Source organism: Cucurbita pepo, chromosome 5 (assembly GCF_057944985.1).
Source record: "Cucurbita pepo subsp. pepo isolate OVF chromosome 5, ASM5794498v1, whole genome shotgun sequence".
Lineage (NCBI taxonomy): Eukaryota > Viridiplantae > Streptophyta > Magnoliopsida > Cucurbitales > Cucurbitaceae > Cucurbita > Cucurbita pepo.
In genome coordinates this window covers 14,645,147-14,670,563 of record NC_141802.1, presented here as the reverse complement: position 1 = coordinate 14,670,563, position 25,417 = coordinate 14,645,147, and the positions used below count along the sequence as shown (strand labels likewise).

The following is a 25,417-nucleotide window of genomic DNA, read 5'->3' as shown; positions in this document are numbered from 1 at the left end:
CATGAGACTTTCATCATCCAACACCTCCCCTCGAACAAAGTGTGTCTCCCTTTAATCGAGGCTTGACTCCTTTAGAGTCTTAGTCATTTTTTACGGCATTAAAGGAGGTTTGACTCATTTTCTTTTAGAGTCTTTTATTCGATATTTAAAGATAGATTTTGTTTTTCTTGTATTTTTAATTACAAGAATTTAGTTATCGTAATTAAAAAAAACAAATAACTATTTTTTTTAATAAATATTCTGGTTTTTTAATAATTTTTTCAATAAATTTCATTTTAAAACTATTTTTTAAGTAAAAGAGTTAAGGGCCGTTGGTATTTAGTGTATTTTTAAAATATTTATGAAAATCAAAAGCAACGTTATTGTTTTAAAAAAAGAATAAAAATATTTCAAAAATTAATAGTAAATTTAATGGCATTATATATATAAATTTAAAATGATGATTAATAAATTCGAATTTGAGAAAGGCAACCGCCTAAAAATAAAATATTATTAAATGCACATGATGTGTCGTTTGTTTTAATATTTAAAAGGTTAAATTAATAAAAATATTTTAAAACTTCATATTTATCTAAGAAGGAATATTCCATTACAAATTTTTAATAATATTTTAAACTAAAAAAAGTCATTATTAGTTCATATCTAAAGAATATTCCATTAAAATTTTAAATTAAAAAAGTCATTATTAGTACGGGATGAGTTAAAAACGGCTAATATTATTTTTAGAAATATCCATCAACTTTTAAAAATATATTTAAACTTTAAAAAATTTAATTAATACCTTTTAATTAAAAAAAAAAAAATTCTTCTATCTTTAAAAAATACGTAACTTTAAAAAATTTAATTAATACTTTTTAATTAAAAAAAAATATTCTTCTATCTTTAAAAAATACCTATAAATTACGTGTATTTTTGAAACAAAAAAATAATAATTTTTTGATAATATTATTTTAAAATGAAAGGTTAATTTTGATTTTTAAAATAAAATTATTTATATATATATATATATATATATAAACAATAATAAGGAATTAGTAGACTAAGGAAGAATGACAAAAACATGGGGAGCGGTGAAGAGGTCCGAAAAACAAAAAGAAAGAGAGATAAAATCGGGTCTCACAGTTTTATGACCTTCTCCTTCCGTTAGGTTTCATTATCCGAACCTCACTTCGCCATTACTCTTTACTTCTCAACTTCCTTGAAACCAGAGATTTTCTTGTGGATCTTCTTCATCAGGTATCTCTCTCTCTCTCTCTCTCTCTTTTTTTTTTTTTTTGCCATTTCATCCTCATTTTGTTATCTATCGCATGAATCTTATCGTTTTTCTGCGATCAAGGTTGAACTCTGGTATTTGGATTTGTTTTCGTTTCATCGTCTCTTGCTTGTAGTCACTTTCGATTTGTCTCTCGCTCTTTGTTTTAATGTGTTCGTGAAGCTCTGCTCTGCTGATTGATTGTTTTTCATTACTGATGTGCTAATTGATTTTTTTTTTTTTTTTTTTTTTTTTTTTTTTTTTTTTTTTTTTTTTTTTTACCGTTATTTTGTATTTTGTCTGTTTCGTGTACTGATCTCGGATTTAGTGAGCTGGATCATGTTTGGTGTTCCAGACGTTTAATTGGAGCTATTTTTTCATTGATTACGTTATTTAATAGACCTGTGCTGGTTTTGACCGACGCCGGAGGATTCAAGAAGTGCTCCACTGAGTGTGTAATTAATTGATTTTCTTCATCCTTATATTCCCGTTCACATTCTTCCATACTAGGTCTTCTTATTTATGGAGTATTTTAATACGGATGAGCCGAGCCAATTTAATTTTATTGCTAAATCTGGCATTTAACTCGGAGAAAAGAGGAAAAATAGAATAGCTATCTCAGTTTCCAATGAAAGAAATGGCGGACATAGATCGTGCTTCCATTATCAAGCTTTTTGCAGGATGTTTTTTTTTTTTTTTTTTTTTTTTTCTTTTTCTTCTTGCTATGTGGATTTCTACATGTAAAATTTCTGTCACGGAAGTTTAAAATTATCATTTTCTTGAGTACGGGTGGATTTGTATTGGACTGCTGTCTTCTGATAAAATGGCACGCTCTTCAAGCTTTAGAGAGTTTATTGTACAATTTTAAGCGTCTGTTTCTACAGGTAAAGATGCAAGGTGCTGTGCGATCATTTCTATCACACGGAAACGTTGTGAAAACTGCTGTTCTGCAACAAATTCGTCTAGCAAACCCCCAGATGAGGCCTGCAATGTTTTCATGCTTTACGACATCAGCTAATTCTGCAAACATTGAAGAACATGGCTTTGAAAGCACTACTATTGATGACATCTTGAAAGCAAAAGGCAAAAGTGCTGACGGATCATGGCTTTGGTGCACTACAGATGACACAGTTTATGATGCCGTCCAGTCGGTATGCATCTCTGCACTGTTTGAAAGTTCTCATAATCTTTATAATTGTTTACTTATGCTGCTATTTCTACTCACGCACTCCCCCTTTTTGAATAAAAAAGATGACTCAGCACAATGTTGGAGCCTTGGTGGTTGTTAAGCCTGCGGAGCAAAACTCAATTGCTGGTATTATAACAGAAAGAGGTACGTGATATGATTTGCTTTATAAATGCAGATATTTCTCTGAATAAATGGGTTCAACTACAAAATTATGGTCCTATCCAATTATGAATGAAGAGATTCATTTACACTGTAGTTTGGGGAAAATAACAAATGCATGTACCCTTGATAACCGCTTTTCTTTTTTGAATGCCAATATGTGTGGTGTGGTTGAGAATTTGAACCTTTAACATTTTGGTCGAAAAATATGCCTTAACTAGTTGAGTTATGCCTAAGTTGGCTACTTTGAAAATTTTTGAAGTTCCCAATATTTTGCAATCGGCTAATTGTGCTAAATATTGGACTAAAAACTCAGGAAGTTCAAACTGCTGATCAGTTTCGTTTTGCGTTGCTTCTCTTTTCAAGAAAACTATCTAATGTTTTCTTGGAGGTGGAGAGTAAATTTGCATTATTTCTGCAGTTTTGGAGTACCCAAAATGGTTTCTGCTGAAGATTGTGCCGTGTAGACTAGAACCTGTAATTTAAGATTAGTGGCTTTACCTCTTAATTTTTGGATGACTGCCACAACGTAAGAATCGGTTTTGCACCATTGTATGAATGAGAAAGAATTTGCAAAAGTATTTTGAACTTATATCTAGTGATTATTCAAGGTATTATAGATTTGAATCCACATCTAACCGTAATTAAAACGTCACCGTGTTGTGGCATCTTCATTTAATAATTTTTCATTTATTTGTCATTTTTCCCCTTGCCTACAATTAGTTTTCCTTGTACTATAACAATAGGGTGTTATTTCTAAGCTTTAGGTCCCATAAAGCATCTTCTCATCTTTTGGAATGCAATATCTCAACTTCAGCTTTCTTTTCGTACGTTTGTAGATTATCTGAGAAAGATTATAGTGCAAGGCAGGTCTTCCAAGTCTACCAAAGTTGGGGATATCATGACTGAGGAGGTATAGTTCTGTCACCTTTTATGTTATGTCAACCAGTCTGGTTTCTTCTTTACCTCCTGTTTAAAGGATAATCGTTCTTTCTAGAGTTGCAATATTACCATTGACTCTTCATAAATGACCTAAAATGATCTGACATGATTAGGATGTTTGCTTAGATTAAGTTTGAAAGAACAACATTGAGTTGCATTGATTTTTTCAACCTTCTATCAATTTTTCTATTCCAAAGGTAGCTTTGAAACATTTATGAAAGATTAAGGTTAATGGTAATATTGCAAAATTTTGAAAGAATGAGTGTTTTTAAACCAGGGATAAAGTTTAAGGGTATTTAGTTTCATCACTACGATGACCATCCATGAATTCACCTATTTAGATTTAAGATAGAAAGAATGACACTAAGTCACTTAGATTTTTTATTCAACGTTTCAACAAATTTTTTACTCTAATGGTAGATTTGAAACATTTTACAAAAGTTTAAGGTAGTTTCACAACGTTTGAAAGAATAGGGGTACAAGTGACAGTTCATGGGTTGTTTTTATAAGTTAGTTTTTGTTTCATAGAAAAATCAACTACCTTTATTTGCATAGGTATATTGGATGTACTTTTTTTTTATTTATTATTATTTTTTTTTATGAATAAACAAATCACTTGATGTTGCTTTAATTTGCACACGGGCCTCAATTATTTGTTTAATCTACCCTCCATCTACATAATAACCACACAAAATATTGGAACTTCGAACAGCAATGACAAATTCCTTTAATTTGTGTTTGCAGAACAAACTTATCACTGTGACACCCGACACCAAGGTTTTGCGAGCCATGCAACTTATGACTGGTATCACAATACATTGTATTGCTAGATTTGCTCCATTTTTGTCTACTTTCTTTATAACCCGGAGAAAACTGTGTGCATGGTGGACAGATAACCGAATTAGGCACATACCCGTCATCGACGACAAGGGTATGAAAGGCATGGTGTCGATCGGAGACGTGGTTCGGGCTGTGGTGAGCGAGCACCGAGAGGAGCTAAACCGCCTGAACGCTTTTATTCAGGGAGGTTATTGAGTTGCTGCTATTGACATCGCTTGCTTGCTTGCTTGCTGCTGGTATGATGTTTGGAAAAACCAGAACACGGTTCAGCTCTTGTAAATATAGCCTGGTATGTGCACTCTCATGTTGTTTGGTTTGTGCTCAATGATTCTGGTACAATAATCAGTGTCTGGACCTATTATGTAATAATTGACGCCAACTTTGCTTTCCTAATTTCCTCCCTAAGCTACATTTCTTTTTTATGGAGATGACAAAATTCTCCCGACGTGGCGACTCACCCTGAATGAAGCAATCAATTTCTGCTTCAGACAGGTTCGAGGATTTTATTATTATATTATTATTTAACTTCGGGATTTTCTACCTTCACATTTTTATGAATAATTACATAACTTTCTTATCTTTAATTTATTTAATGGAAGTGCTGGATATTTAAGAAACTAATAATTTAAACGGAGTAATAAAGATATTAATTTCCGTTGACTTTTATTCCAGTTTAGGCCATTTATAAAAATTATAATAAGTTTCGATGAACTATTAAGACAGTCATAGGTTCAGGCTTCTCGTTGATTCTTCCAGTCTGTTGGATGGATAGATTTTACATATATATATATATATATATATATATATATATAGAGAGAGAGAGAGAGAGAGAGAGAGATGTATTTTGGTGGTAGATTTAGAAATTAGATTTTAATTCAAACCATTGTTCCAAAATGCAATTTAATAATATATTAATACAAGTAGCTGTAAACTAAATATTAAATTGAGTATCAACTATTATTTATCAACTTAAGAATATGTTTTGTGCTATAAATTTTGTATAATTATTATTTTACAATTATATATAATTTGAGATATATTATATTATACATGTTTTAAGTTCATAAAAGTAAATTAAATTTATAACATAAAATATTGTATTTATTAAAGAAAATATTTTTTTTACTATAACTTCCTTTTAAAATTTAGTTACTCAAAACCTGGTCTTATATTTTTTACCATTTGAATCACAAAATCTAAAAACAAATGTCCATATTAACAATTAAAAACAAAATCAAATCCTTAATTCCTTCAACTAACTTCTTTACTGTCAAGTAAAATTTGATAAAGTAACAATAATCCTTAATTCCTTCAACGAACAGTAAAATTTGATAAGGTAACAATAACCATGGTTATTTGCTAATCTAACCTGACATCACTAACCATGATTATTTCTTACCAAACAAGGGAAGAGTTTTTAATTTTTTTTTTTGTTTTTAAAAATGGATTAAAATTATTGAACATTTAATTTAGAAATGAAAATATAACCATTATTATCTAATAGGCTAATCTAAAAGGCCCATATTTCTTTGGGTAGGCTGATTAGGGTGAGGCTAAATAAATCATATATCCAATTGTGAAATTCACTCTCTAATGAAAGAATAAATAGCGAAATTGTTGAAATCTCACCTGACATCACCCTTGAAGCTTTCTGATGTTCTTTGACCTATCCTTTTAGGCGACCCCATATTTAAGATCCTTCAATGGTTCTCCTCTGCAAAAAAACTAATAAAAATAGAATTTTGAGAATTAGGAGTACAAAATTATAGGCATCATATTACTACTGCTTTGATAATTCGTACAAATCATCACGAATAATGCGTTCAATGTTCCAATTGGGTTGCTCGCCACTGGACAACTTGGATATATGCAAAATACTGTTATGGTGATGGCGTAAAGTACTTCGATGGCCAATGCTGATATATGTTATTCCAGCATCAGCAATTTGCTTGTATAAACGTGCCTGAAGAAGCAGAAACAAGAGAAAAGTTGTACTACAAAACATTCCTTGCGAACAAAAGTTAAGAACAATTCACCGACACGAGTTGAATAAACAAAGTATTCAACTCGTGTTACATGAAAATAGATACGAGCAATATGCAAGACAGGCGTTATTGGACGAATGCACGATAACAAAGCATGCAAATCAAGTTATGGACCGAAGAAAATATTCGGTAAAGATGGTAAGACTGATATTTAAAGCATGGAAAACTATGAGTTAATAGTAGATATAAAGAGACAGAGAGGATAAGCTGGCTGGACAGCCCTAGTTAGGTTATGACAATGAATCTCAACAATGTGGTACATATGAGGCTCCATAAAACTTGCAATGAAGGTCATACATGTCATATGCATCTCTCCAAACAAACTTTCAAGACATGAATAAGAAAACCCATAGTTTATTTGGCATATTACTTTTATTAAAAAGAAATTTATATCTGAATATTCTCATACGACGACCGTTTCACTCTACTACATTTGGTTGTCAAAGTAAACTCGAATCTATTTCCTCTAAACAATTTATTATTCAATCTGTCACAGTACTGTTTCCCCTTTTATGAAACAATTTTTAGATGCAAGCACAAGGTCTATGTCTATCTAAAACAGAAGGGGCGCATGTTTCAAATGAGTACTTGTACTAGAACACACAACAAATGAAAGAAAATAGATGTCAGCTATAACACATACATCATGATTAAACTCTAGCTGAATGTTTTCAGTAGTACCTCATTTGCTTCATCCAAAGCACTTGTAGACTCATCCAGCAGGACTAACTTTGGTCTTGAAAGCAATAGACGTGCAAATGCAATACGTTGCTGCTCACCGAGAGAAAGAACACTGGACCATTCGCAAGTTATGTCCAGGCTACTGAAACGAGTCAATAAGTAGCCAAGACCGACTTTGTCCAGAACCTGGACTAGGTCATCTGTTGTTGGCTTGTCAGGATTTTCGCTAACATTGTTGATATTTGATGCACCCGTCAAAAAGGAAGGGAATACTGCGAGCCAAAAACAGTCAGTCTGACTTGGTAGAGCTCATGAATTGATTTACTCTTAAACTAAATCAATCGACGCTATATGATAGAAAAGCGTGTTTACATGACTTGCAAACAGAAAAAAAATGAACGCTAGTTGAATTACATATAGTAGTCAGTCCAAGCAAACCGTTCTTTTAGTGACACGGGCAGCTTTCTTAGCAGATACAGCTAGTTACGTTCTGGATTGAATAACAAGAATAACGTTTCCCTTTCTAGAACTTCACAAAGCAACATAATGAGTACATTTTAACTTTCTAGAAATATCATCACATAAACAACCGTGGCAGGTATGGCTAGACATTACACACTAATAATACCACTTAATTGAGAAAAATAACTAACTAAATAAAAGAACAACAAACATGCTTTCACATATTGTTAGTTTTAAAAAATATCTCCACAAGAATGTAATCCAGAAATGAGTCTGTGAGACTGATGATATTCAAAATAATCATCAATCGGTACACTTACCATTTGATTCGACATAACCTGATGTAGCTGCACCTTCAGCCCATGTAGGATAAAGCAGTTGCTGACGTAGTGTACCCAAAACCATGTATGGTCTTTGTGGAAGGAAAAATATCCCTTGATAATTTTTGTTGAGTGGTCTACTGTTTTCTCGGGATATATCTTCTCCTGTATGCGCTTCCGTGGGCCCTCCATTTTGAGAAACTATCTGCTCGGGATAGTCATTTATATAAAATGTGATTTTTCCTTTTCCAACACTCCAAAGACCTGCCAAAACTCTTAACAAAGAAGTCTTGCCACACCCGCTAGGTCCCATTACCTGTAAAAGTAGTTCCATGCTCATGAATTTCTAGTCCACCACAGGTTTATGGTAATACGATGTAACGTGATAGATCTTCAATATATAAATGAAATAGTTTCACACACCAGCAAATGCTCCTTTTCTTGAACTATTAGTTCCAAGTCTCTGACCAAAGTAGAGCCATTTGGTGCCCCTAAAGTCAAATTCTCAATCTCCAATAATTTTCCACGTTTGTCTAGGGTCATGGATCCATTTGATTCTAATAGAGGTGAACTGTCCACATGGGAGTACATGAGATGTATCTCTTCTGAGATGTTGGAGAGAACATTAGGAGCACTGCCATCCAAGAGGTCATCAAATTCGCCTGCATATTTTGAGGATTCAAAATCAAATATATCTAGTAATCGACAAATTAAGATATACAGTTGATCTCTACCATCTATATTCCAAATCCCACAAACATTGATCTCAATCAGTAACTCCAATGGTAATGGCCACTAGCCCCTTGCTACTTACATCATCATCATCCTTCTTTTACCAGCATTCCTATGTTTTATTTCTCCACTCTTCAATCATAATCCTATTTCTGCCTAGTAGTGATGTTTCTTCCTCACAATATTCATACCAAAATTAAATGTGAGTCATACGACACTGAACCAATATACTATCAAGCAAATGTTCAGATACAAGTATTCAAAACAATTGGTTAAGAATGGCAAAGTAAATCTTGCATGTCAAATGAATTGAGAATAACAAAAAAAAAAAAAAAAAAAAAAAAAAAAATTTGTATATAACACCATACGAGTGAAATAATACTGAAATGGTGAAAAAAGGCTAAAGTAATTTTGACATGACCTAAAACAAAGATGGATAGATGCATTCACAAAAATGTACTCTATACTTTCGAATTTTACTTGAATCACACAGGAATATCCTTCTCTTAGATTCCAAGTAGATCTATATTTACTCCTCATGCATGTATGCTACTATGTTGTCCAGAAGACTGATCAGCACACTTCCCCTTTCAGAATCTTTCATCGGGAAGGAATATATCCATGCAAGAAATAGAGGAAAGAGGACAATACCTAAGCGATCAATAATTGCTGAAAAAGCACTGATGGCCTGAAACTGGAATACAATGATGGAAAAATCCCCAAAGATGTGATTAAAAGCAGATACTGATTGATTAATAACACCAAACTCGATTTTCCCAGAAAAGTACATTGGGGCAACAACTGCAGCCGGAAGAATTTGAATGAGGTAGCGGTAGCCATTGGTAAAGAACTCAAGATTTCTGGATGCTATTAATAATTTCTGTGATGCAGCATATTGAAAGAATACGGTAAGAACCCACAGAGGTGAAGAAGCACAACTACGGTTACGACAAAAAATATCCAACATTAGAATACTACTTCTACAAAATGGACGTTGAGCTTTGACATAGATTATCTTGTATCAAAATTAAAGGCCCAAAGCTTGAAATATCTAAAGTTGTGTAGGACGAGAACATTGAGATCCAATGTAATACATATTTACGTGTAACCCTGAGTTCAGATAATACCATAGACGTACTCGTATTTTTTATTCTGACAAGGTGATAGTAAGATATTAGGAAACTTATATTAGAAATTGAAATAATCGCTCGACATGAAACAGCACTTTGAGATATAGACATATCCAGCTATTAAAATACTTACAGTCAAATTCTCAACAGCACTTCTGAAACGCTGCAGAATAAGCTGCATCTCATTCTCTTCACCACCATAAAAAGCAATTGATTCAGCATTTTCACGAATGCGAACAAGTCCATAGCGAAAATCTGCTTCTTTCTTTTCTTGCAAGAAGTTTAGATTAACCAAACCCTGCAATAAATGGACGTTAAAGCTAAAAAGAGTCTGGCTAGATAAAGTTTCCAGGAAAAGAAAAGATCATTATAAATCAGCCAAAGAAGTTCACCTTTCCAAGGAAAACACTAATTGCCGTTCCTCCAATCGAATACAAAAGAAGAATGACAAACAATGGTGGATAGATACCATACAAGATATTACTAAATGAAATCAAATCCACTGTAGAATTGAAAAGTGCCAAAGAGAATGACAGAGCTGTCCCTGTGAAAGAACTGAGATCGTCAACAATCCGCTGGTCCGGATTATCAATAATGGATTGGGACTGAATTTTATAGAAAGACTGGTTCTTTAAATAACGCTCCATGTAATGTTTTGTCATCCATGACCTCCATCTAAGGGAAAGCATGTCCTTTGCATAATCTCTCAATACAAAAACCTGTAAAGCAGTGAATTCGAGTCGGTATATACTGATGAAAATTCATTAGGACTTGTTCATAACTTGAAAGCAGGACTTTCAAGTGCTGTCCCTTTCTGTTTCGGAATGTTTCTTACTGATAAATGAAGCCAACATTTTTATTCTGAAGACAACATTAAAAGCATTGGACGAAATGCTCTACTCTCACTAGGCTATAGAAACATTTAGGTGCGTGTGTGTAGATATATAAGGACTGAGTCTTTGATGCATAAACTTCTTACTGAAATAGAGTCAATGTGTGAATAATTAAACTACTTTTGCCAAAGTGAGCTTAGGTAAGGAGTAAATGGTCTGTACTCCTTACCGTAGATTCATAATTTAATATTTGGTACATGTATGGCGATATAAGAACTATCCAAAATAGAATACAATCTCTTCCTCCACATAACAAAACCTTTGTCAACACTAACACCCATCCAAGACGCTAGAAGATCAAAAGTGTAGAGACTAATAGCATCCTATTCCTTTGGTTTTAAATGTGGTAAAACAGAGTAGACTAGTAGAACAGTACCTAAGCGAAAGTGGGGGGAGGAGGCCAGTGTGCTCACCGGAATACCTCCAGCAAAGGCACCAAGGTAGTACAGGAGTTGCTTAGTGAACTGTTCTTGGTCCTTGTCTGTTCGAGATACCCGTTACGGAGGCGAAAATGTGAATATGAAAATAACGAGGTTAATTAATGGAACAAGCATTTGTATACTGTCGATTGTAAGAAGGAAAATGAACTGAAGAATTACTAGCAAGAGCGTTGTAGAAGTCGCGGCCAAGGAAATTGAAGCCAACGCTGATGCCGGTGGTGCCCAAGGTCAGAGCGAAGACAGCAGCCAGTTGCCATCGAGCTTGCACTTTGTCATCCGAGAACCAATAAGGAGCAGCAACTTTCCAAAACCTCTTCAGCAGAACTTTCGGATCAGGTCCAGGCCTCTGAGCTTCCTCATTCTTCACCATCCAGAATCAAGCTCAAAGTCATTCTCCACAAGCAATCAGCAGAAAGAAATTAAACAACACAAGAACAGACTGACCTTATCTGGACCTGAACCTGGCGTTGGAACATCCGGCGGCTGAATGGAGGAGGACAAGTCGGAGGCAGTAGCAGAAGACCTAACGTTCATGAAACGACTCCTAGATTTCCTACAAGCGAGAGTTCCGCCGCTGGAAACGGCCATGACAGCGGCCGTTGGAGTTAAAAGTTTACAGAATCGAACATGAAAACTAACTCCTCCGCCGTAATCACGAAGCTGAAGTTGCCGCCGGTGGTTCTTATACGTTTGATTATCGGTAACCGTGGAGGAGATCGTGAAAACAGAGGACGCTTCTGAGCGTAGTATCATCTTTTCTTTGAATCGAAGACGAAAATGTCTTCGGCTATTACATTAATTGGTTGAACAAAGGAAGATTGAGAGCAGAAGCTGAAGAAATTGGAGAGGCCCGTCGTGGTCCGTTGCAGAACGACAACTGAAACAGATAATGGTTTATCTTTGGAGTTTGAGATCATAACAACGCCACGGCTACAAGAAATTATTGATTTTATTAAATGCTAAATTCAACGTTTAAAAAATCTGTGACGGTTTATTCCAAAATTTTCTGGTTATTATTTTATTACGATTATATTTTCTGCTAAATTACAGATTTAATCCTATATTTTTTTTTTAAAAAAAGTTATGTTATTTCCAAAATTTATGGGTATTTTATTATTATTATTATTATTACTATTATTACATTGTTGAATTAAATTATAAATTTATTCCGTATGATTTTTAAATTTTTTGTTATTTTAAAAGTTATAATTTAATCATTGTTTAATATTATTGTTTTATATTCAATTTTTTTTAGGAATAAAATAGTCTTTATCCAAAATTAAAAAAAGAAAAACTAAATAAAAATAACTTTAAACATTATATTTTATTAAATTTTTATTAAAATAAAAAAAATATTCTTACAATTAATTTTGTTTCAAAAATACCTTTAAAATTTAAAAAGTTTCATCAATACACTTAAATTTTGTACTATATTTAAAAAATACATACAAATTTATTAAAATAGCATTAACACTTTTACCTAAAAAAGTCTTATGTCGTGGTTTTACATAAATTATAGTCCACTAGTCGAGCCTCGTGTGTCGTAGCTCTACATAATAAATTTCTCATTAAATCATCGTATTCGAGTTTTAGGTTTGAGACAGAAAATGGGAGTTTGTATGGATACAGTTGATTTGTGAGATCAATATTATAAATCACAATAATGTATTAGTTATCAGACTAACCGTGAAACCCAACAAAGCACCAGCTGCAACTTCAATCTCAGTGTGGCCTATTGATTCTTTGAATGACTTCCATTCACTGCCCTCCCTTCTTGACCCTTCTTCCACATCAGTTTCCGAGCTCGACGATGCGATATCCTCCTCCTTTAATGGACTCAGTACGGTCAAGGCCCTGGTTCCTTCCTCAGATAACAGGGGACTGCTGCTCTCGAGTTGCGAGTTGAGTCGACGATCCTGATCTTTATAGGAAAAGGATGAGTTCAGAGGTGTGTTTGTTTGCAATTGCGTGTTGATTGCTTTAGCATGTTTTCCAACTTCTCTTCTGACTCCCTGCAAAATAAGAAATTTTGTTGTTGATTACTCTTATTGATACCAAAAAAAGCAGGTTATAGTGTTTCTAATACTACAGGAGAATCTAACAAAGGAAAGAATGTATATAGGGAGTCTAGAAAGGGCCGTCAAGTGAGCCTTAAAGAGATAGGTTTCCCATTCGCAAAATTCTTCAATCACAGTATCGCAGAAGGCTTACAACATCTTGGTTTATCTAACACTTCCCACAGCAGTATTTTCACTGCCTCCTAGAGAAATAATCAATTCCGACCACATTTTACTTAAACAAGTTAATTTTTATGCTGAAGGCCGAAAAGTTTAAAGATCTTAAAGTACACCGTAAATGACTGATAGAGTGGGAGCTCGTGCCACCCGAGGGACTTCCACCCTACCAACCTCCAAACCTCTTGTGAGATCCCACATTAGTTGGAGAGGAGAACAAAACATTTCTTATAAGGGTGTGAAACCTCTTCTTAGTATACACATTTTAAAGCCTTGAGGGGAAGTCCAGAATGAAAAGCCCAAAGAGGACAATATCTGCTAGTGGTGGGCTTGGACGGGTACAAATGGTGTTAGAGCTAGACACCGGGTAGTGTGCCAGCGAGGACGCTGGGCCCTCAAGAGGGGTGGATTGTGAGATCCCACCTTAGTTGGAGAGGAGAACAAAGCATTCCTTATAAGTGTGTGAAAATCTCTCTCTAATAGACACGTTTTAAAGTCTTGAAGATAAGCCTAGAAGGGAAAGCCCAAAAAGGACAATATCTGCGGGCGGTGGGTTTGGGTGGTTACACCTCTAGACGGCTACAAATACTAAAAGAGAAAACAGAAAAAGGGAACTCTTAGAAAAGATCTCTAGAACCTTACAAACTCCGGCTGGTCTGATTAACAATGATTAAGAAGCTGGTGCTCAACTCATAGCCAATAACAACTTTCTCCTCCTTTTCCTAAAGCCTCCGACTTGAAGGATGACAATCAAGGGAATGCCAATCAGGTTTATCATAAATTTTCTCTAGATTCAATTAAAAAATCACCCCCTTTTGTTTCTTCTTTAGGAATCATCGACCAGTTTTTTTGCCATTCAGATGAGGTCTATGATTTGCCACAGCCAACAGAAGTAGATTTGACAGAGGGAAGAACCATTTAAGCCTGTCTGTTAGAACCTCATCAATTATCTAATAAACAGTAGAACTGAGGTTACTGGGTCTAAACTCTACACTTGCTAACTGTTATGTATTGCATGAATACATATATCCACATACATCCAGACATAAACATACTTATCATTTCCAGCGACCAAACCACTAATTCACTTCCTTCGAGACTGCAACTTCCCATTCTCAGATACCACCGGAAAGAACCTTGTGCGCATCAATGATCAGAGCAAAAGTCCAGGAAGGATAAAATTATCATTGTAACGACCCAGATCCATCGCTAGCAGATATTGTCCTCTTTGGGCTTTCCCTTTCGGGCTTGCCCTCAAGGCTTTAAAACGCGTCTGCTAGGGAAAGGTTTCCACACCCTTATAAATGGTGGTTTGTTCTCCTCCCCAACCAATGTGGGACGTCACAATACACCCCCCTTCGGGGCCCAGTGTCCTCGCTGGCACTCTTTCCTTCCTCCAATCGATGTGGGACCGCCCCCAAATCCACCCCCTTTGGGGCCCAGCATCCTTCCTTGTGTCTACCCCCTTCGGGGAACAGCGAGAAGGCTGACACTGTGCCAGTTTCTCTTTCCATCATACATTCATAAAAGTCCATATTAACTTACTTAGCATAAAGAAGATACAGAGTTATGTTTTCCAGATAAATTCGAAGATACAGAGCATAAAGAAGATATCAGAGTCCACATGGTAAAATTATGAGATCAATTTCTCTTTCCATCGATGTTCCTCATCCATAGAAGTCCATATTAACTTACTTAGCAGAGCACAACAGAAAATGGTGAAAAATCCCCATTAATCCGCAGAAGAATGGCAGGAAAAGAGTCGGGAAGATTATTAACAAGTAGAACGTGCGCTAAACAAGAAAGAAGAAGAAGAGCCTTCGTACTTGCCTGAGCATCATACATAATAAGGGACGCGTAAATTACAGTTATGCCAAAAATTGAATCTGCAAGACCCCTGCGATTATATTCCTAAGGAATGTCATGAAAACTTATTCTGAAAAAACAGGCAAATAACTTCTTAGAAACGAAAGCCAATCAACAAAGAAACGCATATTGAGTAGCGGATTACCTCTCAACGCCGAGAATAGTGGCAGCGGCGACCACCGCCTGAAACACATGGCATAACAACAGCAGCGACGGTGGTGATTATATTGACAAAAGAATTCAGAACATACAAAGCAAATAGAGGCTACTAACAGAGGAGTGAGTAGAAGGGAAGCCTCCAGCTCCAAAAGCAGTTCTAAAGTTGAACTCTCTGCCATAAAAAAGAACAGAAGTGAAAGGCTTCGCGAGTTGCCCAATCGCAGCGGACACGCCGGCGGCAACTAAAACCTAGAAAACAAAAACAGCCAAATTGAAGACAATATTCATCCATTAAGAACAAGAAAGAGACGATATTATCGATACAGAGTGAGAATAAGGCAACGGATTACCTTGTTGTGGCTGAGTTGAATGAATTCGTCGAGCAATAAAGCTCTCGGAGCGGTGGATTTCAAAGTAGAAGGGCTTGATTTTGATTTTACGAGACGAATGTAAGAGTGGAGGAGACGATTGCAATGGTGATTAATCAGCCGAGTATGAGGGGGAGAGGGAAGGGCAGTGGCGGAGGACCACCATGGCAGTGACATTCCGTTTGCAAGGGCAAGAAGAAAGCTGAGAGGAAGAAGTCTGAAGGTTAAGCTCAGAGGGCGGCGGCCATAGTTAATCTGTTTCCACCCACTTCCTTCTTAACCACCACTCTCCAACTCCCTTATCATCTTTTTAGTTCATACCTTTCTTTCTTTTAACGTAGTTTTCATATATATATTTTTTAATTTAATTTTTAAATTATTTTATTAATTAAATAATTGTTTTGTAAATCTGAAAAGAATAAAAATATAATTCCAATTTTATTTTATTGCATAAAATTTTGTAAATTATTAAAATCTCCTTTGTAGTTTCTAATAAAAATATATTTTAAAATAAAATAATTTAAATATTAAATTATATTTTCTTTCTGTATATTAATAGACAAAACAGAAGAACACGTAAAAAAATGATACCCATAAAATCGAAAAAAAAAAAAAAAGAAAAAAGAAAGTGATTCTAAATTTATCGTTTTACAGTTAGGGTTTATAGATGTTCTTACTCTTTTTAAGTCCGCCATTCTCATCTTCCTCCTTGCTTCATCTGTTTTCTCTGACAGGAAATGAGCAATGTCGCCGATTTCTCATCTTTTAATCCTTTTCTTCGTCTTCTTCTCTCCTCTCACCGTCGCATTCGCCGATCAAAGCAATGCCAATAATCCGAAACAAGAAAGCGATGCCAATAATGAAGAACAAGAATTCGTGAGGCTGGATCTGATACACCGCCACCATCCGGAAGTGGTTAAGAGGCTTCATGATGAAATTAAGGTGGATAAAATGGAGGATCGCATCAAGGATATTCGCTATCACGATCAATCTCGCCTGCGAGCCATCGCCGCCCACCTGAATTGGACCAAAGTTGTGGAGAATGCGGAGGAGAAGGAGAAGAAGGAGGCGTCGGGTTCGAATCTTCCTCCACAGTCGCAGACGCCAATAGCATTGAAAACATACCCCGGCGCTGATTTCGGTAGCAGTGAGTTTTTCGTGCAATTGAAATTGGGAACGCCGCCGCAGAAGTTCACGATGATTGCAGATACCGGAAGTGACCTATTGTGGACGAGATGCAGATACCGGCGGTGCAGGGGAGATTGCAGCAACCCCTCTCCGATCCATAAAATGCGTAACAGAATGAGAGAGAGATTCATTTACGCGCTTTATGCGAATCAATCATCTTCTTTCTCCCCAATTCCTTGTTCCTCCAATCAGTGTATCCAGGATTTCTCTGAGCTCGGCAGCCAACCCGATTGTCCAACCCCTGACTTCCCTTGTTCCTATGCCTACAGGTATTAATAGTAATTATTATTATTATTATTATTATTTTAAATAAAATTTTGGTGGGGACCATTATAACAATAAATGGATGTTGGTTGGTTTGTTTAAAAAAATAACAGCTACTTAAGTGGGGACTGCGCGATGGGAATATTCGCAACTGAGACGGTAACGGTAAGACTAACAAACGGAAAAGAAAAGCAACTGAAGGACGTTCTATACGGCTGCACCGAAGAAATAACTGACAGCCAATTCTTGGACGGAGCCGATGGCCTCATTGGCTTAGGCGCTAGCATCTACTCCTTCGTCTACAAAGCCGCCGAAAACAACATCGGCGGCGGCTTCTCCTACTGCCTCGCCGACCACGTCCGCAGTATAACCGCCATTAGCTACTTCGTCTTCGGCACCCCCTCCCCTAAGACCTTCGCCGCCTCCACATCCAGTCCCATCGGCCCCCCCGCCACCACTAAACTCATCACCGGCGGGCGATACAGCTGCTACTACGGCGTCCAACTGGCCGGAATCTCCGTCGACGGACAGATCCTGAACATCCCCCCTCACGTCTGGAACATCAATTCCGGTTGCGGCACCATCTTGGACACGGGCACCAGCCTGACGATGCTGACGGCGCCGGCTCACGATGCGGTGATAGAAGCGATAGCTCCCAAGATCGAAAAATTCGGAAGAATTGAAAAGGATGCAAAGGATGAAGGGGTGAAGAACTTCAAACTTTGCTTCAATGACACTGAGTGGAAATTTGGTATGACGCCGAAGCTTGGATTCCATTTCGAAGGCGGGGCGGTGTTCGAACCGCCGGATAGGAGCTACGTCGTTTCGGCGTCATACCAACGTAGCTGTATTGCCATAACTTCTCTGCCCTTTCCATCAATCAATATCTTAGGGAATATTATTCAGCAAACTTACCTTTGGCAATTTGATTTACTCAAGGGATCCGTCACTTTTGCTCCCTCCGACTGCGCCTAGAACTTCTCCATTTTCTTTCATTTATTACTTCCTTCTTATTAATTATACTCATATAATGTAACATTATTCTTTTTCCTTTTTTTTTTTTTAATTTATTTTTTTAAATGATTCAATTTCAACAAACATGGAGAGAGGGGGATTATTGCCTTTTATTTTTAAACAAAACACAAATATATATATATATATATATATATATATATATATATATATCTTCCTTTATTCACATTCATGGTGTTATAATTATTCATTAATGCCAATCATATTATTCATAGAGGTTATGTTGATGCAACTATGATGATGAAATCACAGATGCAGTTTAAGTTACAACAATTGTTCTTGCTTCTTCCTACGAGACTAGTCAAATAATACATTTTTTTTATGGCTCCAAACCCGCATTTAATCTATTTTGGTTCTCTGTCCTTTCATTTAAACACCTGCCAATTACTTATGTCGAATGACTGATGTGGCTCTATGAGACTATATGACATCTTACCTAGGGTGAGTTGAAACCTCCCAGGTTCGTACTAGTCCCCTTCATTGGGGGCGGGACCCCTCCCTTATCTCATGTAGCTAAGCGGGACCCTAGCTAATGGGTTGTACGATGTGGTCTCTCTTTCCCCATTCAAAATAGCCATTCAAAATAGCTAGATTCAGTCTAGTTTTGATTAGAAACTCCTATTCCCCACGAAGTTTTTGACACTGTTCACACATCTAGCAGCCTAACACTGTTAGGCTCCCATATATATTTTTCGTCTTGGCTTTGTGGTTTCGTCGGACCTTAGGCGATGTTTGTCTTCGCCAATCGAACCGCTTGTGCGGAATCTAAGCTTGTTCAACCACACTCCTGCGCGTGCATGTTCAATCGTGACACATCCGACTTGCCTCTACGCTAAGCCAACTCATTCGGCTCGACCTTGCCTCTGTTCGGGCCAAGGTATCTCAATACAACATCGCATCTCATCTTGCCATCTCGATCCCCATCGACATATGTCTTGACGCCATCCCGAGTCTCGGGATGTCGTCGGCCATCATAACTCATTCGGTCATGCCATCGAGAATGGGCTAGCGTGTCGTTCATCTCATCGGGACTTCCCGAACATCCATCCATCTGGGTTCTATCTCGGCATAGGCCCTCCCGTGCCCATGCCGAGTTATTTACGGATACCGTACTAAATAGCGGATGTATGTAGCAACCTCCAACACGCGGGCTGTAACGACCCGACTTATCTTGACGGTAGCGAATTTTATTAGAAAGATAATGCGATTTATTTGGAAAAAGAATGAAAATCATGCAGAATTTTATTAGAAATCACGTGGCCTCTGATGTGGCCGCCTAGTTCCCACAAACTAGGCATCCACAGCATAGTTTAAATTAATACAAAAGAGGGCAAACGTCTCTCCCACAAACTAAGGAAAGCCTCTTTCGTTTTGTGTGTAATTGTCTTTCTGGGCAAAAACTAGATAGAGCAAAGGAGGATGTTGTGAGGGTAATGGTCTTTGTGGTCGAATAATTCCCCTAGGCAAAAATATCATAGAACAAAACACTAAAAGAAAACACTCTATAGCAATAGAGGAGCCTTTTTCACCGAGACAGCGGTTGTGATATCCCGATTATACGAGGGTCCTGCTGCTTGAAAAATCCTTGAATCGCCCTGTGACTGACTTTGCTTACTCGTCACCTCCGTGCCACAGCTTCGCCTGAAAAATCATTTTAAAGAAACAGGGTGAGTATAAAAATACTCAGCAAGGAACTCCTCTATTGGGGGTCAACATATGAATCGTAATAAGGCGATTAGCCAAAACACGCAGCAGTGGGTTATTGCCACCACCACCTCAACGCCACTTTCAATCCTTAAAGTGGTTATTCCTAGTTGGTTACCCGAAACACACAGCGTGTAACCATTACCCCGAGGACCTCACCTCCTTATTTCCTCCCATTGACTATCAATGGCTGGTTACCCGATACACACAGCGTGTAACCATTACTGGATAGTCTTTTCTAGAATCACCCCAAAGGGACTAGTGGTGGCTAGTTACCCAAAACACACAGCGAGTAACTATTACCACAACCCTTACTCATGGCTACCTACAAGCACATTATGTCGGCAATAGACACATATCGTCAGACTGCCCAACCTAACCATATTACTCTACGATCCGATTACACAACTATCCGATTTCACAACCATTCGATTACACAACCATCATAATATACGACAATCAAAATATACGACAATCAGAATACATAGCAATCAGGATACATGTCAACTAGGTTACATAATATTACACACAGAGATCAGATTGTTCCTGGCAAACGGATTACCAGCACCTAGCCCATAGACGATTCTGTTCGACCCATTTTCAAAAAAAACAGAACGTTTATTTTCAACAGGCGAGTCTCTTACCTGAGGAGCTGCGTTCTTGGCCTTTCCTAATCAACGACGATCTGACTCCCCTCAAATTGAGCCTTCCTCCTACGTAGGCGTTGAACCTTTGCTACGTCTAACCCTCTTGAGGTCGGTTTTGGCAACAATGATGTCGTTCCCTTGCGGCGGCGATGTGGTGCTGAGCGGATGTTTTCTGATATGGGAAGGGGGCGCGGAACGGTGTGAAATCGAGCCTAACATAATACTGGATCAAAATTGAGTATGCACACAACCATTATCTAGCATCATCATACATAATTCATACGCTATATTAGCATCATCATACGCTACGGGACTAATTCGCTCGAGAATCTCGAAAGGTCCGATGAATCTAAGACTTAACTTTTCTTTACATCTGAACCTCAAGACACCTTTCATGGGTGCCACCTTTAGGAATACTAGGTTCCCTATCTCAAACTCCAAGTTTTTACGTCTTACATCGGCGTAGCTTTTTCGTCTACTTTTTCTGCGTGAAGAAATATTTTAAACTCTCGTGGTTCGTAAAAATTTGAATTTTCTCTCTATATAGATAGTGTCGCCAAATTTTTAGCGCAAACACTACAACGACCAACTCTAGGTCATAGATAGGGTAGTTCTTTTCATATTCTTTTAACTACGACATCTAATTCTTTTCAGATTCGAACATTCGATAACTTAATCGAGAATATAAAATGCCAAATAAGACTAAAAATAATAGATTTTGAAATTAGGATGGATGAGATGGGAATTTACAAAAGCAAAGTGACCAACACACATGACATTGTCACTTCACTTCAAAACCTCAATCATTTTTCTCTTCTTTTCTATTCATACAAACATTTTCACACAAAGAACATAAAATAAAATAAAAACAGTTATATATAGTTAATTATCAACCACTCAATTCTACACAGCTTCCGACCCTGCCGCACCTGTCGCCGTCTCCTCCACTTCCGCCGGTGGAGCGCGGCGGCCGGCGGCGATTAATGTGCAGTGGAGGTGCCTGTGGCAGGTGGTGAGATGGTCGTTGGTCAGACCGGCGGCTTGCATGAAGGAATGGACGACGGTCGGACCGACAGACCGGAATCCTCGCCGGATCATGTCTTTGCTTATGGTGTCTGATTTTGATGTCTTGACCGGGATTTTGTGGCCGGATTTGTAGTGCGGTGAGAATGGGTTGTTGTTCATAAACCCCCAAATGTATTTCTCCAATGACCCAAATTCCTTGTTAATCTAGAAATTAAACAAATCACCCACTAATTAACTAATTAATTAATTCATTCATTCATGTTTGGAAAAGGAAGAACATATTCATTTAATTACCTCCAGGATCCGGATTGCGTTGTCGACCACTCCTCGGACTCTGTTTATGTCCATTCCATACTCTGAGCTGATCGAAACCATCTGTCTGTCGGAAAAATTCGCCACCAATTCCGCATCGAAATTTGAAAACGCATTTCTGGGCGAAGATGAAGACTCTAATTCAGTGAATTACAGACCAACCCACAATCTTAAAGGGATCGATTAAGGTGGTTTTTGTACCTGAAATCTTGTCGTTTCTTCAAAATTGAAGTCCAATCGGAACCCACTTGGGACACACTCAGAACCAGCAGTTCAAACAGTGTTCTTGGTATCTAAGGCAGGGCGGGGGCGAGACAGAGAGCCGCCGCTGTTGTCAGAGGTGGAGGTGGAGGTGGAAGGGTGTTTGTTAAGGGAATTACGGCGATTGGAAGTGGGTTGAAGGAGGGGAGGGGGGTTGAATTTGGAATCAAGGACGACAGAAGTGGATTCCAAGGCTTGGTCGGAACGACACATCGTTTTTGGTTGTGTTTTGGGGAAAGAGAGAAGAGAGAGAAAAAAATGGGAGTTAGAGAAGAAGAGGGAAAGAGAGGCATTTTTATAAACGAAATTTGGAAGAGAGATGAATGAAGAGAACACCACCGGGATGACAACCTAATTTATATTTTTTTTTAATTAATTTTAAGGTCCGTCGTTATCTACATCGAATAATCAATCAATTTACTCGATAGAGTAACAAGTTGTAAGTAAATTATCATATTCACGTGAGTTACAAATAAACCGAACAAAAAATTATTTATTTGTACACATAAATTCCAATCGCATTAATTTCCACCTATTTTAGTATTATTAAATTCACATTATATGTCCTTCGTCTTATCTACATAATCGACAAATTTAAGATCACGTTCCAGAGTAACATTTTTTCGTGAATCGTCTTTTCAGTAATGCAAGAACCAGTAGTTAAGTGTGTCGATCGAGTTAACAGAGTAATTGTGTAATTCTCGTACTATTCTTAATGTTAGTTGTCTCCTCTGAATTCTAACTCTCGTTTTTTTGCTCCACATTTAATATTTTACCTTTTTTTCTTTCTCTTTTTCATTATATTTTAAAATTATAACTATTTTCTTTACTGTAAAATAGTGTTAAAATTTTAATTTATGGAATACGAATTTCCTATCGTTTGCAACTAAGTCATAAATTTGCCAAGAAATAATTCAAAAAATTATTATTGTTTCAATTAATTCAACTATGATGGATTGTTACTCAAAACTAAGTTCAATAATTACTGAAATACATTATTTGATTATTTATAAGAATATTAATGTGAAAAAGTATATAATATATTTATATTTTAATTATATGGTAAAGTCTTTTAAAAGGTAAATTTGTGAGTTTGAATTTATAGGCCAAAGTAATTATAATGAAAATACAAAAATATTATGAAATTTTGATTTAAGGTATAAATTTAGTCGTAATATATTATATTTTATTTTATTTTGTAATATCTTCGGTGGTATATTTTATCTTATTTTTAGAATTTAGTTAGCTTTTATATATATATATATATATATATATATATTTCTTTTTACGATTTAATCGTTAGCCTTTATCTTATTACATTAACAAAGATTCGACTTTCAATCCCACTTTCTCGTTCTTAACATGTTATTAAAGCAAGAACAGAGGAAGAACATAAGAAAAGTGACAGAGATTGAAATAGAAAGCGACAGATGAATTGAGATCACCTTCCCCCAAAATATATCATCGTTTTAGGTCCACATCTCAAAAATTCTAATTTATGGTCTCTATAGATAGCGATTACCGTAATAAAATTAAGAACATATTCATAATCAAGATGTTTCTGGCGAGCTATCCAGATTCCGTTGCCAATAGGTAGCCTTTTAATCTCAATCTGGGTCTTGAATTGGCTATAGATATTCTCAATCATTCTCCTAAACCGAGTACTGTGGTTGGTAAATTGTTCTCGATCGTCCAATACCGAAACTACGTTATAAGCATTTTCAAATTTCTTCTAAACTGAGTGTATGTTAAGACTACATTGCATATAGCAGTCAATCCAATTTTTCACGAACGTACGAAATACATTGAAATAGATTATCATATAGTTTGAGAAAAGTTCCAAACTGAAATTATCAAACCATATTATGTTTCGACTAGAATGCAACCAACAGATGTTTTCACTACCATTTTGAAAAGACAACAATTTAATTTTTATATATATATATATAATATAATATAAAAAAGTAATTTTAGGAGTTTATTTAGTAGTATATTTTATTTTATTTTAAGAATTTAATTAGTAATTAGGCAAATTATTGATGGGACAGTAAAACGCGTAGTCGTGACATGAAATTCCACGTGGAGAAAGATGAGTGGATGTTGCAACAACATTACACGATCCTCTCCAATAATATTCTCCTATTTATTTGGAATAATTTTTTTTATATGATTTTTTTTAAAATATAAAAAATGTAATGTGTCAGCTTTTTATTGCATACCGTGAGACAATCCATGTGAGTGTAACCAACTAATTTTGATGATTATAATTATTAATTAATAGTTTAAATTAGTTTTTAAAATATAAAAATTAAACCGTGCCGGTTTGTGGCTCCCTTACAACCTAAAGCTACACCCAATTATTTCATTTTCCTTATTTATTAATTATTTCAAATCCTATAATTATGCATATCTAACTTTTATATCTTTTTTTAATTCACCGTTCCTTTGGTTCAAATATTTTTTAATATATATATATTTTAAATATCATCTCAAATATGACGTAACATATTAATTTCTTTTATTAATTGTATAATAAAAAATTGAGTCATTGACTTTAAAGTTACAATTAGTATTTTATTCACTAAATTATATTAAATCAACTTGAGATACTTTACTATAATTGAATTAAAAAAAAGATATATAATACTCATATTTTAATTAATTTATTTTATAGTTGTTATAATGGCCATGTAAGGTTGGGAATTTTTTGAGGTTATTTTTACCATGTTTGAGAATAGTTCAAACTCTTTAAAAAAAAAAAAAAAAAAAGAGAGAGAGAAGGGCTCTAATAATATTAATAATTTTAAATAATATATTTTTTTCATAAACAATTTCTTAGAAAATTGTTAAATATTTTTAATTTTTTCAAAATTGTTTTCTAATTAACTTTTTTTTTTTTTCTATCATTAAGATGAGTAAAAAGGGAGGAAAAACGGGGGAAATATGTTTTAATTTATTTTCTTCCAGTGAGATGAGAATAAACAAAAGGAAGAACAATTATTTTGCAATTTATAAAATTACAAAGAAAATTTGAAAAAGGCTAGCAAAGTGAGTGCTAAGGTAGTTGACAAACTCATCCTATGTGATGTCCCACGATGGTTCGGGAGGAGAACAAATCTCGGGGAAGTCCGAAAGGGAAAGCCCAAAGAGGACAATATCTGCTAGCGGTGGGCCTGGATCGTTAAAAAAACAAGTCATGGAGTCACCTAAGGTCGAGAGTGCTACCCCCTATTGTACCAACTCTACTGATTACCCGCATAATCAACGCCTC

The 25,417-nt window shown here is 36.0% G+C and overlaps 4 protein-coding genes across 6 annotated transcripts; 2 read left to right on the top strand and 2 right to left on the bottom strand.

Annotated features, from left to right (window-relative positions):
* The first annotated feature begins 1,041 nt into the window (after window positions 1–1,041).
* Window positions 1,042–4,930, top strand: LOC111795596 (CBS domain-containing protein CBSX3, mitochondrial). Its single transcript, XM_023678114.2, has 6 exons — window positions 1,042–1,236; window positions 2,137–2,403; window positions 2,504–2,585; window positions 3,440–3,513; window positions 4,287–4,347; window positions 4,435–4,930. The coding sequence occupies exons 2-6, from the start codon at window positions 2,143–2,145 to the stop codon at window positions 4,575–4,577; spliced, it is 621 nt and encodes a 206-aa protein (XP_023533882.1). The 5' UTR covers window positions 1,042–1,236; window positions 2,137–2,142; the 3' UTR covers window positions 4,578–4,930.
* Window positions 4,931–5,949: 1,019 nt separating this feature from the next.
* ABCD2 (ABC transporter family protein) lies at window positions 5,950–12,008 on the bottom strand. 3 transcript variants are annotated; one of them, XM_087124120.1, is made up of 11 exons: window positions 11,530–12,008; window positions 11,245–11,446; window positions 11,059–11,126; window positions 10,145–10,471; window positions 9,886–10,050; window positions 9,274–9,502; window positions 8,314–8,552; window positions 7,891–8,206; window positions 7,109–7,380; window positions 6,185–6,345; window positions 5,950–6,107 (listed from the first exon to the last, which is right to left on the bottom strand). In XM_087124120.1, the coding sequence occupies exons 1-11, from the start codon at window positions 11,836–11,838 to the stop codon at window positions 6,083–6,085; spliced, it is 2,313 nt and encodes a 770-aa protein (XP_086980246.1). In that variant the 5' UTR covers window positions 11,839–12,008; the 3' UTR covers window positions 5,950–6,082. The 3 variants fall into 3 exon arrangements, with proteins under 3 accessions (XP_086980246.1, XP_023533885.1, XP_086980245.1); XM_023678117.2 differs by having other exon boundaries at window positions 5,950–6,096; XM_087124119.1 differs by lacking the exon at window positions 5,950–6,107 and having other exon boundaries at window positions 6,139–6,345; window positions 11,530–11,895.
* Window positions 12,009–12,629: 621 nt separating this feature from the next.
* On the bottom strand, window positions 12,630–16,529 carry LOC111795599 (uncharacterized). Its single transcript, XM_087124025.1, has 6 exons — window positions 16,390–16,529; window positions 15,695–15,914; window positions 15,459–15,593; window positions 15,331–15,368; window positions 15,146–15,216; window positions 12,630–13,093 (listed from the first exon to the last, which is right to left on the bottom strand). Exons 2-6 carry the CDS (start codon window positions 15,887–15,889, stop codon window positions 12,741–12,743), a joined length of 792 nt encoding a protein of 263 aa, XP_086980151.1. The 5' UTR covers window positions 15,890–15,914; window positions 16,390–16,529; the 3' UTR covers window positions 12,630–12,740.
* On the top strand, window positions 16,435–18,218 carry LOC111795598 (aspartic proteinase NANA, chloroplast-like). The gene is made up of 2 exons (XM_023678118.2): window positions 16,435–17,169; window positions 17,278–18,218. The coding sequence occupies exons 1-2, from the start codon at window positions 16,457–16,459 to the stop codon at window positions 18,137–18,139; spliced, it is 1,575 nt and encodes a 524-aa protein (XP_023533886.2). The 5' UTR covers window positions 16,435–16,456; the 3' UTR covers window positions 18,140–18,218.
* Window positions 18,219–25,417: the final 7,199 nt, after the last annotated feature.

Excerpts from the sequence above, each read along its gene's own strand:
- ABCD2 (XM_023678117.2), bottom strand. The coding sequence starts at position 11,838 with ATGATACTACGCTCAGAAGCGTCCTCTGTTTTCACGATCTCCTCCACG. Across the intron at positions 11,447-11,529 it reads CAGGTTCAGGTCCAGATAAG|AATGAGGAAGCTCAGAGGCC; the intron begins GTCAGTCTGTTC and ends TGGATGGTGAAG. Across the intron at positions 10,051-10,144 it reads TTAGTGTTTTCCTTGGAAAG|GGTTTGGTTAATCTAAACTT; the intron begins GTGAACTTCTTT and ends CATTTATTGCAG.
- LOC111795599 (XM_087124025.1), bottom strand. The coding sequence starts at position 15,889 with ATGTCACTGCCATGGTGGTCCTCCGCCACTGCCCTTCCCTCTCCCCCT. Across the intron at positions 15,594-15,694 it reads TTCAACTCAGCCACAACAAG|GTTTTAGTTGCCGCCGGCGT; the intron begins GTAATCCGTTGC and ends TTTGTTTTCTAG. Across the intron at positions 15,217-15,330 it reads ACTATTCTCGGCGTTGAGAG|GGGTCTTGCAGATTCAATTT; the intron begins GTAATCCGCTAC and ends ATATAATCGCAG.
- LOC111795598 (XM_023678118.2), top strand. The coding sequence starts at position 16,457 with ATGTCGCCGATTTCTCATCTTTTAATCCTTTTCTTCGTCTTCTTCTCT. Across the intron at positions 17,170-17,277 it reads CCTTGTTCCTATGCCTACAG|CTACTTAAGTGGGGACTGCG; the intron begins GTATTAATAGTA and ends AAAAAATAACAG.
- LOC111795596 (XM_023678114.2), top strand. The coding sequence starts at position 2,143 with ATGCAAGGTGCTGTGCGATCATTTCTATCACACGGAAACGTTGTGAAA. Across the intron at positions 2,404-2,503 it reads TTTATGATGCCGTCCAGTCG|ATGACTCAGCACAATGTTGG; the intron begins GTATGCATCTCT and ends TGAATAAAAAAG. Across the intron at positions 2,586-3,439 it reads TGGTATTATAACAGAAAGAG|ATTATCTGAGAAAGATTATA; the intron begins GTACGTGATATG and ends GTACGTTTGTAG.